This window comes from Calypte anna, chromosome 17 (assembly GCF_003957555.1).
Source record: "Calypte anna isolate BGI_N300 chromosome 17, bCalAnn1_v1.p, whole genome shotgun sequence".
Classification (NCBI taxonomy): Eukaryota; Metazoa; Chordata; class Aves; order Apodiformes; family Trochilidae; genus Calypte; species Calypte anna.
In genome coordinates this window covers 2640706-2658979 of record NC_044262.1, presented here as the reverse complement: position 1 = coordinate 2658979, position 18274 = coordinate 2640706, and the positions used below count along the sequence as shown (strand labels likewise).

At 47.9% G+C, this 18274-nt stretch overlaps 1 protein-coding gene across 1 annotated transcript in view; it reads left to right on the top strand.

The window, feature by feature from the left end:
* ASTN2 (astrotactin 2) overlaps positions 1-18274 on the top strand; it is a 269480-nt gene that overhangs the window by 106230 nt on the left and 144976 nt on the right. Inside the window, 1 exon segment of the mRNA XM_030461317.1 lies at positions 11448-11598. Coding sequence (XP_030317177.1) covers positions 11448-11598 — 151 coding nt within the window.

Below are 18274 nucleotides of genomic sequence, written 5' to 3'. Positions count from 1 at the left end.
ATAAGGAGGTAGATCTGCCCGAGTGGTCTCCTTTGGAAACCTGAGTCTGGGACCAGGCAGCACCCCTGGGAGTCAGCAGCAGATTGGGGTGCTCCTCACCTCTAGAGGCCAGACCCATGGAGATGGTGTCTTCAGAAGGGGTCAGTAGCAAGGAGGATGATGTCCTTGTGACAAGCTCGTCCTCTACAGAGCTGTTCATGGGTTCTGGGCACCCTAGAGAACACCATCTGTACTGGGTGCTAGATAAAAGCCAAATCCTTTCAAAAAATCTGTCCATATGGATGAAAAATCCCTACACAAATCTCTCCCTAGGTATGAAATTAATTGGATTCCAACTTCAAAGACTACTTTAGGAAACAAACTGTAAATAATCTAGTTGTGCCTCAGTTCCTCTGTCTGTGGACATTCACCTGGCTTTTTGAAAGCCACCAAGCATTGCTGATAGAAGGTGCTATATATAGCAGCAGAGCTATGCATATATGTATACATCTGCATAAATTCATCCCTAGTAACTGACCCAGGTGAATGGTGTTTTCTAAAATACAGCTTCTGGGTCTGGCCCTCCAAAAAGCCTCAGTTTTACTTCCCACAGGCTCTTACTCTCTCTCTGTGCAGCAGTTGGGTGCTTGCTTGCCCCATGCCATGTCTGGGAAACAATGTGCCCAGGTCTGTGGGTGACAGGGGATGGATGGGATCTGGTGATCCTGGGGATGTGGAGGGGATGGTAGAGGTCACCACTGTGTGGGTTTTGAGAGGGTTCAGCTGATGGAGTTTTATTGCAGAGCCTGGAGTCACACAGGGATGCTGAGCAGCTGTAGTCTTAGAGGGCTCCCTTCTCCCCAAGCTGTCCCACCTCTGATGAGTGTCTCACCAGGACATAGATCTCCAGTCCCAGCACTTATCCCTGTCTGTGTGGAGAGGGCTGTTCTCTGGCACTTGGTTTTTCAGGGGAGGATCTATTTCCCAGTGGATCAATAAGAGCATCTGTGAAAAATCAGGGCATGGATGTCCAATTTGTCTGGCTGTTTCCTCTTTAGCTAATCTAATTCTATTGGCACTTCTGAAGTGCTTACAATCACTGCATCTAAACTCTTTATATGTTTCTTGAGGAAAAAAAAAAACCATTTATTGTGTAAGGAGAGTTGTTGAGGTTGGGATGTGCCTGGTCCTGGTGCCTGGGTGCAAGTGATAGGCTAAAGGGTAATCATTTTTCTCTCCCAGTTCCTTTGCAAAACCCACCTTTTTCTGGTGATTCTCATGAATTGCTACAAAGTCAGATCCAGAAGAGCCTGTTAGAGCAGATAAGTTATCCAAATTACCCTCAGAGACAATAAAAGGGAAGGAAATCCCCAGGGACTCATTTGTACCTAAGCAGATGCTGAAGGCTGAGCCCCAAGCCAGGGCTTTTTTGCCTTCTTGTTCAAGATGCTCATGATGACCAAAAGCAGATGTCACCCCCATGCCATACCCCATATTGGGTCTGTCCCCAGCAACCCCAGGACACTCTAGGACATCTTGGCCTCCTTGGGGCTGGGAGACAAGCTTGGGCACTGTGGGGGCTGTGCCACCCCTGGGGCTGGGGCAGAGGAGCTCCTTCCTGCTGAGCTCCTTCCAGCTCCTTTCTTCCCTCTTCACCAACAATAAACTTTCTCAGATTCTAGGTGGTGAAATCCAAGTGAATAGATGGAAACTGCCACAGCCAGGACCTCTTTTGAACTAGAATATGTCTCTTTTAAATGGGAAAATCCTTTAGCTCATCCCTTTGGGATGATGAACAAGCAGTGACCTGAAAACCTAATTTGCTCGTGCCTGATTATTTTGGAGGGCCCAGACAAGGGGAGGGGGGGTAGGTTGCTCAGTTCCTTTTTGGTATCTGATCCAGATCCATGTCAGGATACAGGTGAGGGGGTGAGGAGATGCCCAGAGCTTGTCACAGCACTCAGACTGACGACATTTCTCACCATGTCACAGAGAATCTGTGTGAATCTGGGGTTTATTTGAACTATCCCAGGCAGGGCTGCAATCACTGCCTAGTCCTGGGGTGGCCTGATCCACCATCCTGGTGTTTTCAGCTTTTAATAATTTAAGATGAGAGATCCCAAGCCTTCTTTCTAGCCTTTTGCTCGATTGCTTGTTTTTCTAAGATTTCTTTTTCTCCCTCAGGCAAAATCGTTGCAGAGGCTTGAGGCAGATGTTTTGTGGAGGGTCTCTCTTTTACAGGCAAAGAGCTGCCTTAATTTGGCCAGCTTTAAAGTGCTTTTGAAGAACTTGAATCATTGCACACGGTGTGAAGTTTTGTTTGATTTCAGCACCAGAGTAGGCAGCAATCCTCCCTGCCTGAGCAGGGCTGAGCATCCCCCCTCTGCAGTGCTGGCCAAGGGCATGAGGGAGGGCAGCAGCAGCTGGCCAAAAATACTGAGTTTAGATCTAGCAGGGAAGGGAAATTGGAGAATGGAGAAGTATGGGGTATACTGGGACAAAAGGGGAAGAGGATGGTGAATGGGAAGGTAGGATCCTGCTGGAGCCACTTGGCTCTGGGGAGGGCTCTGCCCACCAAAGGCTGAGTGATGCTGCATCCTGCAGCTGCTGCTGCAACATATTCTCTTTTTCAGACCAAACACCTTCTCTTTCCTCCCTGCCCAGAATAAAACACCCGTCAGGCTCTCCTTCAGCAAATGTTATCAAGTTTGCAAAACTCCAAAGCCAGGAGGTGCCAGGGTCAGTTTGCTGTGCAGCCTTCAGGCAGCCCCTCTGTGTGTATCCATTATGAAGCTGCCTTTAATGGCACGATCATATCCTTGTTCTTCACCTTTGCCTTGCTCAGCACAGCCAATGAACCTGCTCTGGGAATGATCTGCATTAATGTGAGGCTGTAAAAATTTCAACTGAAGTCAATGAGAGCTGTACTTTGAGCAAGGGAAGTGTCATTTAATGCTAAGTACTCTGAAAAATCAAGTCTGAATGTCTCAACTTTGGTACAGAAGATGTACTGGATGTTTCTTACATTACCCTTCTTGGGCCTTAGCTCCCCATCTGTAAAATAGGGATGGGAACAGGGAGGTTGGAGACTTAATGACTTTATTGGTTGTGAGTTACTGCTGCTTTCTGCTGTTGAGCAAAGAAGCAGCAACATGAGGAGCTGAGTAACTGTGATGCAGAACAAGATCTAAATAGAGGGCAATAAAGTAGGAGCTAAGTGTCCTCTGGCAAAGAGAGGGCAATATACTGGGAAGCTGCAGATGAAGTTGTTTGTAGGGTGCTGAGAAGTCTGTGAATTTTCATAGGTACCCAGGGGTGGGTTTTGGGATGCCCAAATGTTGAACTTGGGGCTGTTTTAGGCAACCTGAAACACTACAGCTCAGCACCATCACCTTTGGTGTTTTGGGAGATGTAGGTCCTTCAGATAACCCTCCTGGATGTGGTCTTGCAATCAACACCTTCATCGAAGTGCAGAGCTCCCAGAGACTGAGTTGAGGTTGCCTTGGCAGCCTTAGCTCTCACATTTTCTTGAGTTTTAGATATATGACTTTGTAACCTTTACAGATTCCTTCATTATACTTTTTATGTGCATTCAGACCTGTCTGTACCCACCTTGCATGGTGGCTCCCCTTTATGGGCTTTCTGGTGGAACTCAGCAGCTTTGCAGTGCCCAGCACAACTGCAGCCCTGCTAACATGGATTTTCCTTGCACTTTGGGTCTGTGCTGCAGAACAGATGCTCTGCAGGATTCCTTGGCTGGCAGAGATCCCACCAGCCAGGCAGAGGTAGCCTGAACATGACATCCCCCACAGAGGGCTTTAATCTCTGTGAATTTAACTCTGTGGGCTTCTGCAATTGGCAAATGCTCTGGATTTGGGTGTCAGGGCTGCAGGAAGGGAGCACCCAAGCAGTTGGTTGTGGAAGCAAGGAAGGAGTGGTAGCAGAGTCCGTGCTGCTTCCTGGCTGAGCTCCTGCAGGACTGGGATCCCTTGGGAGGACCTGACACCAGACAGGCCTCTCTTATCCTCCTGGGTCATAACACATGGTTCTGGGGTCAGAACTGGAAGTTTTATCAACATCAAACTATCTCACTATCACTCCCCCCCCTCTTCTCCTCCTGAGTTGTGTTGCATTCAGCTCCATCCCTCTGGATAAGCTTGTGGGACTCCTGGTCTGCCAGCTGTGAGGTTCAGGGTTATTATTTAATTAGTATGAAATTAAGAACAATTTCTTCACTGAAAGGCTTCTCAGACCCTGGAACAGGCTGCCTGGGGCAGTGGTGGAGTCACCATCCCTGGAGATATTTAAAAGCAGCGTAGATGTGGTGCTCAGGGACATGGTTGAGTGGAGACTTGGCAATGCTGGATTAACAGTTAGATTTGATGATCTCAAAGGTCTTTTCCAACTGAAGCTATTCTGTGGTTCTATGGTAGGGGTGTTAGGAGTATTTTTGAATGCCTCCATTCCCAGCAGCCTGCAGAAGGTCATTCCAGCAGCATCAGAGATGTCTGCTCAGCTCCGAGCAGTCCAGCTGTGGTGAGCCACAAGCCCTCACTGTGATCTCTCAGGTCTCCTTCTGCACAGATTTTTTCCTTCCTTCTTATGCCTGTCTTACCTCTGAGTGTCAGAAACACCCTCCAGTTAATTTTTGTTTCTAAATTGAAGCCTTTTTTATTTAAAAGTTCACTATTTTGAAACAAATGTTTTGAGAAGATGGGATGGGAGGAAATACTGGGTGAATTGAGCTGGTAAAAACAGTAATTAGCATAGAGAAATCATTTGATAATTTTCATTTATGTATTTCTTAATTGTGCCATGCTGGCTTTCCTGATAACCCCTGTACTGATACTGTCATTCATTCTGCTAGATAAACAGATTACTTTGTGAGTTAATTAGTGTTCAATTACTATAAGTTAGTCTGTACTACTACTACTGATACCATGTAGAACAAGCAGATTCCACTCCTATTAACTGTTTAAATTATTATTTGAAACTTCCTAGAATCCTCCACCTACAGGTGTTAGGGGCCACATCACTCCTCACTTAACCTGGAACTTACTCTTCCTGGTGGTCTGAATGCTATATTTTTTTTATTATTCTTTATTATTCTTTTCTTTTTCTTTTTTATTATTTTTTAATATCTTTAGATGTTGAAACTGTGCTTTTCCCATGCTTCTTGTTTGCCATCATTTTTTTTACTTTGAGAAGTCACATTACAAAGTTTTTCTTAGCTGAAATTTGAAGAAGCAGTGAAGGGAAAGGGACTGGTCAGGCTCAGCTCGGATGGCTTTGTGTGTTTCACAGGTGAATAGCTTCATAACTGAAGTTAATAAAACTGAATTAGGTGTGCCTGGCCCTTGCTGAGGATGCAGTAAACAGAGGGAAACAGATTTCTTTGAAGCTCAAACCATCAGCTGAGATGTTAGGAGGAGCTGTGGTAATAGGAGCAAGGAGCCAGGGCTCTGTGTGGAAGGGGGGAAATAGTTTTGTCAGTACTGGACACTTTCAAAACCAGGAGAGTCACATCCCCAGCTTAAAGAACTGATGCAGGTTGAGAGCAGGTGAAAACCAACCAGAAGTGGGGACATTTGCCCTGTGAAGCAGAGAGGGGCTGAGCCCCTGCAACCTGCCAGGATGTTGGTGTCAGGGCTCCTAAAAGGTATAAAACAGGAGGATAAAGGCTGGGGCCTCAAAACCAGCTGGGAAAGCTGTATCCTAAATAACCACACAACAGGGTGAGGGGGATGTAGGGCAGTGCCCATCCCTTTTGCCTCACTGTGCTGGGGTAGGACCCGGTGCTCAGCAATGCTGTTTCTCCTCCCAGCTTGTGTCCCCAGGTGTTCAGTGTGAGGTTTCTGTCCCCCCAAGGACACTTGCTGTGTTCCAACCCCCTTTATCATCTCATCCCGTCCTGCACTTTGCTCTCCAGGTGCCTGGCACACATCAGGACCACCACCACGAGGGAAATGCAACCTTCCAAAATTTGGGATTATGCCAAGTCCCTGAGAAGAGGGTGCTGATAGGTGTGAATTCCTCCCTGCCCATGCTTTATCATCCTCATGAAGGCTCAGGTGCCTTTCCTTGAACTTCCCAGAGCTAAGGTTGCCTGGGAGACTGAGCCAGCACCTCCTGGGTTTGTGTTTGAATCATAGGGGTTGAAGTGATGACCATGATGCTTCCCTGCAACAGGGAAAAAAGGCTCAGAATTAAAACTTCTTAATTTAATCTGTGACATCCCAGTCCTTCATGACAGAACCATGCTGTCTGAGGGAGCTGTAGCTGGGTGGGGGTCCTGGTGAGCCCTAGAATCCCCCAGGATATGAGCTGTGTGTGAAGGGCTTTCTGATCCTGCTTTTATTCCATTGTGTTTGGTTTTGCTTTGCTTTGCTGTAATTTAATTTCTGGCCTTTCTGGTTGCTGAGGTGAGCTTCAAAACACTCTGGCAGAGTGCTGGTTTTATTGAATCTCTAGCAAATTATTGAACCATGGTAGGGAATTTTTCACACTTGCAACCTCATGGTTTTTGGGAGAGGGTTTTTGCAAGTGTTTATTATAGTATTACCACCAGAAGTGAGACTACCTCTAAAATTCCTATTGAGCAGCTCATCCATCAGCTGAGATATGTCAGTGAAGCTCTGTTGAAGTGCCTCCTCCACTGTCTCTCCAGTAAAGATGAGTTCTCCCACTTTAGGACCTGAGTGATGTTTTTTCCTAAAACCTCCCAGCACTACTAAAGTGGCTGAAAAGTGTCTGTGGGTGTGTTGAGCAGAAACTCAGTTTTTCTGCATGAAAGAATAGACCCACAGTGCAGCAGTTTGCTGGCCAGAGGTGATCAAAATTGCTTAGACAAGCAGCTGTCAGGCTGAAAAATGCAGAATTGAGGTGTAGATTGTTCTGCCCTTGTTTTCAAGTGCATCAACTCCTAAATTTCCTGTTGAGTAGGGTCTTGCCAATAGAAGTAGGAAGCAGCATGAGGTGCTGGACATGAGGCATCCTGGTGGGGATGTACCTGGTGGGTTTGGGTCCTTGCTCTGTATCAGTCCCTTCTTAGGTTATGCAGCGTTGTGCCTTTTGCTGCTAGTGGACCCTGTCTCTAGAAAACTCAAGAACCCCAAATCTCCCCATAATATCTCTCCAAAAAACAACTTGGGCAGCAGATAGAGCAGCACAGGCTTAATCCCCAGCTCACATTCTTTTTTGTTGGATTGTTCTTCTCAGTGATGGTTAACTTTGTAAGATATCATAGTCTTTAACCCTTATCAGGCAATGAAAAGGGGCAGCTGAATTGGATAACACCCACTAATCCCCTTCCAGGATGAGCTGGAGAGAAGAGCCACTGCAAAGCTCAGGAGCTTATTCTGAGATGAGTCCTTTGGAGGCTTTGAGAATTGCACAGTGTTGGTATTTCATGAATAAATAACCCCGAGCAATATTTGTCACTGTTTCACTAATTAGGGCCTGGAACAAAGGAGGAGGATGAAGAAAAGTATTTCTGAGGGAACAGAGGCAAGGGTGGGCACAGGGTGGGATGAGGATGGGTGCTGTGGTCTGCACCACAGGAGCTGTGCCCAGTTGGCAGGAGAACCTTCCTGTTGTGCTTCACACTGAGCATTTGTGGCAACATAAATTGCTAGAAAAGGGGCTTTTTCTAAGGCTTTGGGTCATGGCAGAGAGGGGAAGGCATTTAATTTCCCAGTGTACCATTTGGGTGTCTGTGTTTGTCTTTGGGAGGCCTTTTCCTCTAAATAGAGGAAACCCACGTGTGTGTATGTGTGACTGTAGACATGGATGTCCTCATGGAGAGACTCTAGCACCAGAAATTCAGTTGCTTGGTCCAAAATACCCTTTTTGATGGGCTCTAGAATCTGCTTCATGGCAGTGGTGATTTTTCCTGTCCTCCCATCACGCCAGGCACTGAGCACTGCCTGGTCCTTGGGGCTTTGGCACCTGGGTTTGGCCAGGGCCACTGGCAGCTCCTCCTGACACTCTGGTGAGCTCCAAGCACAGCAAGAGCTGCAGAACCCATCTTCTCCATCTTGCCTTGTCAGAACGGATCTGGGGTCACTCGGTGAAATCGGATGCAGACAGGGAAAAAGGGAAGGAGCTGTTCTTTTGCAGGCAGCTTGTTCCTGCAGGGAAAGTGATTCATCCATCAGGGCTGCTCTAGTCTGGCATGCCTGGGCAGTGGGGAGGGACAGCTGTCCCCAAAGGAGACCTTGCAGGAGTGGCCAGCTGCTGCCATCATTCCTCAAATGTCCCCTGCCTCCTCAGCATCACCTGCTCTGCTGGGAAGGTGGGAGGATCCCTGGGGACAGAGAGGGATGTGCAGGAGCCACCCCTGGAGCTGGTGTGCAGAGAATCCTCTCTGTGCCACGTGTTGCCTGTCCCACTGTCACTGCAGGAGATGGGTAATTAGTTAGTTAATTAATGCTCTTTCCCTCCCTAAAATTTAAAGGTGCCACTGAGGCTGACAGTGCCAAGGGCTGGGCAGTGCCTGTCTGTGCTGAGCCAGCTCTGCCAACCCCTCTGGAGGGAGATGAAAGCAAAGTTTTCTCACTGCAAGCATCACCTCAGCCCTTGTATCTGCTGGCACCACACTCAAGTGATGCTTCTCTAATATAACGATGGCCAAGGCAGCAGAGGTCCAGTCCAGTAGCTCCCCACCATGTGCCAACCTCACTGTCACCCCAAACCTTCCACAGGTGACTTCTGAACAATTCCCTCCAGCTCCACTTCCCCACCTTCCAATGAGGTTAATATTTTAATACACTTAATGGCTCATTCCAGCTTGGCAGCCCCTGCCTGGGTGTTGCCAAGGGTCATCCATTATGCCAGGCACGATTCTGGAAAGCATGCTTTCCATTCCTGTCTTCCACCCTCCAGAGGCTGGAAGGTTGGTTTGTGCTTCCAGGTTTTAATTAAAAGTGTAATGAGCTGCTGCTGGCAGCCCCAGGGCTGTGCAGGATGAGTCCCCTTCTCCTGGCAGCACCTTGGCTCTCCAGAGTTGCCCCAGCCAAAGGTCCAGCCCTGGCTGGACCCCTGGCCCTGGGGTCTTCTCTACAGCACCCAGAGCAGCTGCAGCTCCTCACCTGCTCCCTTCAGGGATGTGGGACCTGCAGGAAGGGGTTTGGTGGCCAAATGGAAAAGTCAGGAAGGAGGACAGGGGCAGAAATCTCCTTGCTGTCTACCTATGATGAGAAGCCCTTTGGGAAGACCAGATGGGGCTGAGCTTTCTGAGTGGGTAGTGAAGGATTTGTCATGATTTATTGTTGTGGGTTTTTTTGGTTTTGTTTTGTTTTTTAATTTAAATTATTCTCTCAGCATTAATAAACAGCATTTTTGGTTAGTAAATAACATGCTCTTTCTCTTCCTCCATCTCTCCAGCAGAAATACGTGCCCTGATCTAATATATTCTGCCTTTCTCACTCCCTCACTTTGGAGGAGTGCAAATTCTGGTGGGAACAGAGTGCTAATAGAAAAGGGCCTCAAAAGATATTTGAAACATGACCAAGAAAGGACAGAGGGAGATTCAGCTCCAAATATGTTGGAAAATTTAGTAGATGGGCCAAGAGAGGGGGAATATCAGAAGCATGATCACCAAGAGGGAAAAGTTAATGGGGAAGCATTAATTGGGGTGAAAGCAGGCAGCACTGACATGAATCTGCTGCATGGGGCTGTGATATGGTGGGCATGGAGCTACCCCAGGGCTGGGGTGACATTTCTGTTCCAACCCATGGTAGCAGAGAAGCTGCCCTCAACCTCCATCCCAGGGAGGATGTGCCAGTTTACCAGTTCTTGCCTGTTTTCTGGTGTTTTCCTTGTTGAATGTCCTCTGTTCTGGACCCCTGTGATTGCTTGGAAAACTGGAATCTGCAAAATCACAGATTCATTATTGCCTAGGGCTTTATTTCTGTGGGTTTGGTCTGTGGGTAGTTTCCAGCCCTCAGGCTTGCAGGGAAAAAAAAAACTCGATTATGCCTTAAAGGCTCCGAAAGCAGAAGTCAAACCTAGGGGAGGAAAAAAACCAACAACAAACCCCCACCCAATGATTGATTTATTTTTAAAATCTCATCATTTAGATGCCAATCTCGTTCTATTTTATATTTTTTTTTTAATGCCTGACTCATGATTTTCTCGAGCTTTTGGTGCTGGCAGGGCTGCATGCGGGTGTGTGCAGGGCCCCTCTGCTGACAGCTGATGCAGCTCGGGTTCCAGGTAGCAGCTCTGTGGTCTGCAGAGGCTGCTGAATATTCCTCCACTGCTCTTTCATGGCCTAGCACACCATTTTCAAATACAAAAAAAAAAAAAAAATTAAAAAATAAAATAAGCAAAACAAAACTAAAAAAGTGTCACTGAGTCATCGTGCAGCTTTTTAGGTGCTGGTAGAACAAGGGAGATGCTAAAGGGGAATAAACCCCCGGTGACTCTTGGCCATGTCCTAGGGGGGATTTTAAGGCCAGAGGGGCCAGTGTTTGTTTGCAGGTCCCTCTGCATGAAGATCTAATGAATAGGCTGTGGAGGTCAAGTCCAACACCATCAGTGGCTTTTTCTGTGACCTTGGGTAAAGTGCTTTGTTTCTCTCCTGTGGGTAAGAGTGTGACTGGATCTGGTGTCCAAGATTGGGTTCAGATTTCGGTTAATGTAGAAAATGTGCTTTGAAGATGAAAAATAGCTTAGAGATGCTTCAAGCTCTTGACAAGCATCTGTTTCCTTTGTGGGAACCCAGCAGCAAGCACAGTGTCTGAATACTTTGTCACAGACAAAATCTGCTGTGTGTGCAACTCGAGGAGGCAGGGCTGGGAGCTTCCCAGGACCTTCCATGCCCACTAAATTCCTACACATTTATACTTCTTGCTTGCTTATGAGAAGAATGTCACAGCACAGCCCTGCCTGGAGCTTTGCAGAACCATCAGAGGCTGCAGCAGTGCAGGAGAGCTGTGCCTGCATCTGTCCCTATGTCCCCTGCTCCAGGTCCCCCAGAGCACAAGGAGAAGTCTCTGCATCCACATCATAGCAGGTGTGAAGCCAAGTTTCTTATGGCTTTCCAGCTTCAGCGTTGTCCCTGGTTGATGTCTGAGGTGTGGGTGCTCAAGGAGGCTTGGCCCAGCCATGTAGTGTTCAGGAGGAGTTTTACTGCCATGGATTTGCTGTTTTCTAAAGATTGGGTTCATGAGCGACTCCAAGTTACTAATAAAATTTCTTGTTTTCTAGTTTGCATGAAGATAGTAGGTAGTATCTTTGAAACCCCATAACTGGTTGGTTTTATTAAGGATGCCAAAGCGATGCAGCAAATTATTACCCATAGCTTAGCCACAAACCCTTCACTTGTTTGGAAAGCCCCTCTTTGACTCCGTTTTTCTTATCAAAAGGCCTTGATTTGTTCAGAGCAGCTTTCCCTATGGATTTGCCCAGCCCGTACCTTGAGCTGCCAGCTCCCCCCAGCCCTAACAGTGCCTTTTCTCTCCAAGGGAAGAAGCGATGCTCTCCACCTACTTTGAAACCATCAATGATTTGCTCTCCTCCTTCGGGCCGGTCCGAGACTGCTCCCGCAACAACGGTGGCTGCACCCGCAACTTCAAGTGTGTTTCAGACCGTCAGGTGGATTCCACGGGCTGTGTGGTAGGTACCACAGGTGCTGGTCCCCAGGGCTGGCAGGAATCTGCTTTGGGGACCAGCCAGAGGGGAATGTTCCTTCTCTAGGGATGTAGCCACGGGGATGTAGGGTGAAACGTGACAGATTCGAGCCTGGGAGAGAAATCCGTCTGGCAGTGGCTCTTGCCCAGTAAGTCTGGGAAAATCTGTCCCACAGTTCATTTCTAATTTCAGCATTTGCCTGTACTTGAGCTTGAAGTACCAGGAAGTTTAAGTGCTGAGAATTATTGGTCTTTTGACTTCTCTAAACATCAAAATGTGAAATATCCTAACAGTAAAAGAGAACTGGATTGGTGCTAGAGGAGAGGTCCTATGGAAAGGGCAGTTCTGTTTATTAACCATATACTTTTCAAACTCTGCTGAGTGCAGACATATTCGTTGCATGTGAGCTCACAAGTCCCATTGTACCTTACAACCACTTTAACAGGACATTTTTCTGATGTTAGAGGGATTGAAAGACCACAAGCAAACCAATTAGAATGAGCTGGGGTGCCTGGTGTCCATGAACAGAGGAGAGGTTGGCTGTGGGGCTGGCTCAGAGCACTGCTCCTGCTCAGCTCAGCCTGGCTGTGATTCTGCCTCCAGAGTTTTGTCAGGAATCCCAAAGCAGAAAAAGAGTCCATGATCATGCAACACTCAAAGTTGGAGTGGGATTACAGGCACAATTTAATAAGAGCATTTCCTAACATATGAATCTTCAGCTTCCCAACACCAGTGGTGGTCTCCAAACAGCTTCTTTGGGTTCCTCCCAACACTGGGTCCTTTACAGCACATCACGTGTGACTTGTAGGACCTCAGGGAAGGAGCTTGGGGGCTCAGATGAGCAAAAGAAAAAGGCTTGAGGCTGATGGTCATTTTCCTGCTTGTCATGAAAGCAAGGGCTGAAGGGAGTCTTGTTTTTTTCCCTTCCTTGTGTTTCCCAGTGTGGGAGAAAGATGAAGCATCTCCCCATCTTTTGACACCTTCAGAGTTTTGATTTGTTTCTGAATGTGCTTTTTTCTTGCCAGACAATCTACTGAGTCCTAGTAGCATTCCTCCTCTCCAAAAGACCTCATAGACCCTAGACCATTAGTTTGGGGCAGAGGCTCTGAATCATTCCCAGTTATTGATGTTCAGAGGGGTTTTGCTGTTCTTCCAGGTTGGAGCAGCAGAGCTGAGTGCCTATCCCAGCTCTAACCCATCTCCCCAACAGCAGTCACCACATCTCTGCATCTGGAGCTCCTGCCAAGTGTGGTATGACATGCAGAGAGGCAGTGGCAGAGCCTTGGGAAAGTGGGATAAATGTGGAGCATCCCTGCTCTGCTGTCTTTTGTAGGAGCTATCTGCCTGCCAGGTAATGGGTGGGAACCCCCAGAGGGGCTGGAGCTCTTCACTCCCTTCACCTGCCCTGTGAACACACCCCCACTGTGCTGAAACCCCCAAACTTCTTCTGCCCCTTCTCTCCCATCACGTCTCTGACAGAGCCCCTGTCACCCCATCCCTCCCATCTCAGCAGAGGTGGGAGTTAAGTGGCTCTTTATTTATTTAAGATGTTTATACACAGCAGCTGGGAAAGGTCAGGCTGGAGTGGTGCTGTCCCGGGGGTGGCATTTTCATCATCCCCTTCTCACATTGCTCATTAATGGCACTGAGCCTCGTGTCACCAGCAGTGCCTGCTGTCCTCACCCCTTACTTCTCCTCTCCCTTTCTTCCATTCTTTTCCCATTGTCATTTTCTTTTTGTTCCCTTTTCCAAGGCACAGTTGCCTTTCTAGTCTTTCAGGGGTTTTTTCCTGTTTGCTTTTTTTTTTTTTTTTGGGCACTATTTGCTCTGAATGCCAACGTGCCTCCCAGACACTGTCAGGAGCAATCAGGACTCCGATCATCCTGTGCTGCTGGGAAGAGATGCCTCTTTTTAAGAGTCAGGATATATTAAGATAGAAATTGTCAATAAATTACAGGCCTAGCACTCACCACACACCAGCACGGGGAGAGGTAGAAATTGAAAACTGTGTCACTTGGGGAAGATAACCCCCTGCTTCTGTAATAGCTGAGATTTTCCTCAAAGAGAATGAGCTGTGCACAGTGGGCAGCTGGGGAGAAGGGAGAAGCAGTAGGAACTGTTCTCCTGGAGTGCATCTTCTCCTTGAGAGCTGTGGGTGAATGATGACACACAGGGACCCCCTTATCCCCCTGCATCCTGCCAGGACCGTGCATCCCATGAGGGCAGGAGACAGCTGCAGTGATGCCCAGCTCACCTCTTTCTGCTCTTTGCCCCATTTTTTTCCCCACTTCAGGAGCCTGAGGCTTCTCTGCTCCTCTGCACAGCCCCCAGTCATGGGGTGAGGTCTCCCAGTCCCAGCAGCAGCCTGAGGGCAGCAGAGCTGAGCTCCCAGGGGGGGAGCTGGGAGATGGCTGCTGCATCCCTGCTGTGATCCACATCTCTCCCTGCTTCCCATCAGGCTGACACCAGGGGCACAGTGCTCCATCCCTCCTGGCTCTCCCAACCCCCTGCAACTTTCTACCCTCATCACTTGCTTGTAGGTGCCCAGTGATGGCAGGGGTGGGCACAAGGGTCTGCCAGGACCCTGTCTTGTGTTTCTGACTGCTGTCTGGGGAAAAGCCTAAGGGGTGGTGCAGGAAGTGCTGCCCCCAGCCCAGATCATGCTCATGGTGCTGAGCAGGGTTGCAAGTGATGGGATCTGAGGTTCAGAGCTTGCCATAGCCCTGGCCTGTTACCTGTGGCACCTTCTGCACCAGTCCCTGCACTGAGCTGTATGTCCCCTCCTCATCCCATCCCTGCTGCTGGTGTCTGCCAGCTGTGAGCTGGGCTTCCCATGCCAGCAGGGATGGGGTCATTTGCTACACATTTGAAAGGATGTCAGTTAGTTTTAAAGCTGAGCTGCCATGAACTCAATTTGCCAATTTGGTAAGTGCTATGGGCAATATTGGGATGTAATTTAATTAAGCCATCCCCTTTTATAGAGTTCAGCATTTATAGCATTTGAGTACTAATTTTAGTGCTAGGTTTGCTCCAGCTTTACTTGGGACACAATTTCACAAATCATGACATGTTGTTAATCTTTACCAGTCAACAGTTTATTAATTTGCTGAGGACTACAGAAGTATATAATCAGTGGTTCATCAATCAAGGCTAAATCCAACAAATGTTCCAGGCAGGTACTGAGCATAAAATATACATGGAGCCTTGTAAGCAATTAATACACAGCAGAGCTGCAGCCTTGCAGCTCAACCAGGGAACAGCACAAATCTCAAAGATTTCTTATTATTTTTATATATAATCATCATTTGTTACCAATTCCTTCATGACCTTAATACAGCTTCCAGTAATTCTGCAAGGACTGGGGATGTATTTATCTTTGGGCTTTTTAGCAGCGTGGGCTGTGCCATTAGTGAATTGTTTGGCCTTAAAAGGACTTGGTGAAAAAGTCAAGGGCAGTGGCTTGCAGCTTGTGGTGGAGTCTCAAAGGAGAAACGAGGACATCCCTTTGGTTGGTGCCAAGTGTCACCTGGAAGATCCCAAAGGCTCTGCAGTGGGTCCCCGCCCAGAGGGGTGACAGCTCTCCAGCTCCAGCCCACACTTCCCATCTGGTGCTTTTTTCCCCTCACCTGGTGGCATTTCTGTTATTTTTAAATGCACCCAGTAGATGGCATTAGAGCGTAAAGGTTTTCTGCAGTTCCTTTCTTATCGGAGGCCTTTTTTGTTTGGGTAGTTTTAATAAGGATGAGCCATAACCTTGCTAAAAGCTTGGCATTGCCTTGCCTTTGAGCCTGACCTTGCAAGACAACAAAGCAATCCCCAGCCTGTAGAAAACCTGCTTGCATTCTGGTTTTCTATATCTCACCCTAGAATTGCTGTCAGGTCTGGGGAAACCACAGGCATTTCTCATGAAAACAAAATCCCAGTGACATTCTCTGCTGGCTCTGCTCTGCACGTTGAGGCTGTTGTACATTTTGTACCACCTTGCAGCCTCACAGCCAGGAGAAACTATGCTGGAGAAATAAGTCAGATTGTTTCCTGTAAATCAATAGGTATTGCTGGGTATTGCTGATCCCTTCCATCAGCACAGTGGTAGCTGGTCAGCCTGGAGGGAAGATGCTGAAGGAGGGAAAGCACTTGGCCCTCATGTGTTGGTGGTTTATAATTGGAGATGAAAAAGTGTGACTTGGCCCTGAGGGACTGAAGGAAACTCCTGTAAGGTGGCTTAAATTCAGGCTTCCCCATCTGTCTCTCAGCTTGGCTTTGCTCACTGTCCTCTCTCATCTGCCTGGGGAGAAGGGGAGCTGCTTCCATGGCCCTGCCTGGTTGGAAGCCCTGACTAGGCAAGATTGCAGCCCCAGGGGAATAAGAGGAGTGAGGACTTTTCCCAGGGAAAGAGAGCTTTGGTCTTAGCACAGGAGCTGGGCAAGGAGGTGGTTGGTTCCCCTCTGGTGCATGTTTGGCATCCTTGGCATTGGTATGGGAGGAGGCAGGTACAGGCATGCAGGGAGATGGATGTCTGAGCCCCATGGTGTCTTTCACGATGGGTTCTCACCATTGTGAGGACCCCCTGGAGATGCTGAAGGGCACATGCTGCCCAGCTGGTGATGGGGAAGGCAGATCAGGGTCCCACACTGAGTTAGCAGCAGAATTAGGCCCCTTGTTTCCTTGCTGCATCAGCAGCTTCACCTCCTCACCAGTGGTGCAACCCTTGGTGATGTGGGCTGCGGGTTCTGCAGCATCTGGGCTACTTGGGGAGTTAGTCTTGTAAATCAGAAGAGAGTGACTTGTGCCACAGAGGCCAAAGACATTGCAGGTGGATGTGGAAGGGCACAGATCATGGCTATAGATCTCCAGGATCCTTGGAAAGCTGTCAGCAAAAGGTAGGAGAGCCCACCAAGTCTGGGCAGTGGGTGCTGCAGACATGAGATGCTGCTGATCATCACCATCTCCCTGCCTGCAGGCTGGGGTTCCTCTAGCACAGATTTGTTTCTAATTTGAGCAAGAAAAACGTAGTTTGGCTTCAAGCACACTGTGAACTGTTCCTCCTCTCAGTCTGGGGCTCAGCCCATCAGGCAGGAGGGAGTCTGCCTGGCTCAGCAGGGTGCAGAAGGGAGAGATCTGCTGAAGAGTCTCTCAAGGAAGCTGTGGCTGGTGCAGTGTTGGTCCCAGTCTTTTTATACAGAGAAGGAAGAGAAATTTGGTATGATCCATGCAGGTGTATAAGCCTTAGTACAGCCTGTCTGGACCTAATCCTCTTTTGCTCTCTTCCACATCAAAACAATGATCTGTTCCTTAGCTGCTGTAGAGCTGGGCAGAGAAAGAGCTTAATTTAAGAGCACAACAGTTTTGGGGAGAAATGGGACTAGAAATGAAGAAGCAGAGAAGTGTCTTCTGACACTGACACAGTGTCTTCTGATCTCCTCCATCCATCCCAAGTCACTCAGGGGTGACTTGGGAACCCAAAGGAGCAGGGAGGGACTGCAAAATGAAGTGGGTGATGCTGAGAACTGATATTCTTGGGGGAAATTTGGGTGTTCAGGAGTTTCAACCCAAACCAGTGTTCTGTGCAGAAATCTCCCACGTATGTGAGAATTCCAAAATAATTTGATTCACAACATCTCCTTTCTGTGAAGGAGAGGAAATGCTTAATTCCAACATTATCATCTGAAGCTTTATGTTATATGTTGTGTTATCCCAGTGTACAGCCTGAAATGGAAACAAAATTAGGCAGTGGAAAACAAAACATTTCAACCTTGTCATAATTACATGCTTGCCTAATTTCTCAATGAATTTTGTGATGCAATTGATGGAATCCCACAAAGCACTTAAGCTTCATCACATCTGTATTTTTCTGACAGATTGTTCTTTGAAAAATAAAACCTCCTCTGTTCCTGCCTTAGGAGGCACCTAGCTAATTATGCTAGAGATGCACATGCAGGGGAGGGTGATGAGGAGAAACCATTCTCTTCTAATCCCTTTAAAGTTAAGTTGGCTCCTTGATGCAGGAGATGACTCCTTTTGTGTGTTATGGTTGGTAGCAGAAGCCCCCTGAGCTCAACAGCAAGCCCCCCTCCAAAGGAGCCTGTGGTTTTTGCTTTATTTTCTCAGTTCAGGTAAGGATCTGTGATGAAAAGGGGATTGGAGGAAGAGAGGGAAGCAAAGGATGGCAAAAGCTGCTGGGGTTGATACCCAGTCATGGCAGGGAGTGGAGGGGCAGGTGAGAACCCACCAACCACCTGCCTTTGCTTCCAGTGCTGCAGAAGGGGCTTGCACCATCTTCGCAAGTGGGGGTTAAATTAAAAAGCAAATGAGATAGCTGAGGAAACACCAAATTGAGCTGGAGGGCTCTGCCTATGAGGAGAACAAGTATTTGGGGTTGTAGAAATCCCATTTTCTTCAGTGTTGGCTTTTTCATTCCTCAGAGGGCTTGGCAGGCACCTGCCCTCACTCCTCTGCTCCCCAGCAGGCTCTGGGATGCTTCATGTGGGATGGTTGGGTCTGAGGGTTTTGGTTGGGTTCTAGAATTTCATGTGTAGTGTGGTGGTTGGGATGTAGCCTGGATGTCAGGTGTGGCAGAGGTGGAATTTTTGGTCTCCTGAGGGTTTTTGGAGGTGCCAGCTTCTGCTATGAATAGGAAGGGAAATGCCTGATAGGTAAGAGA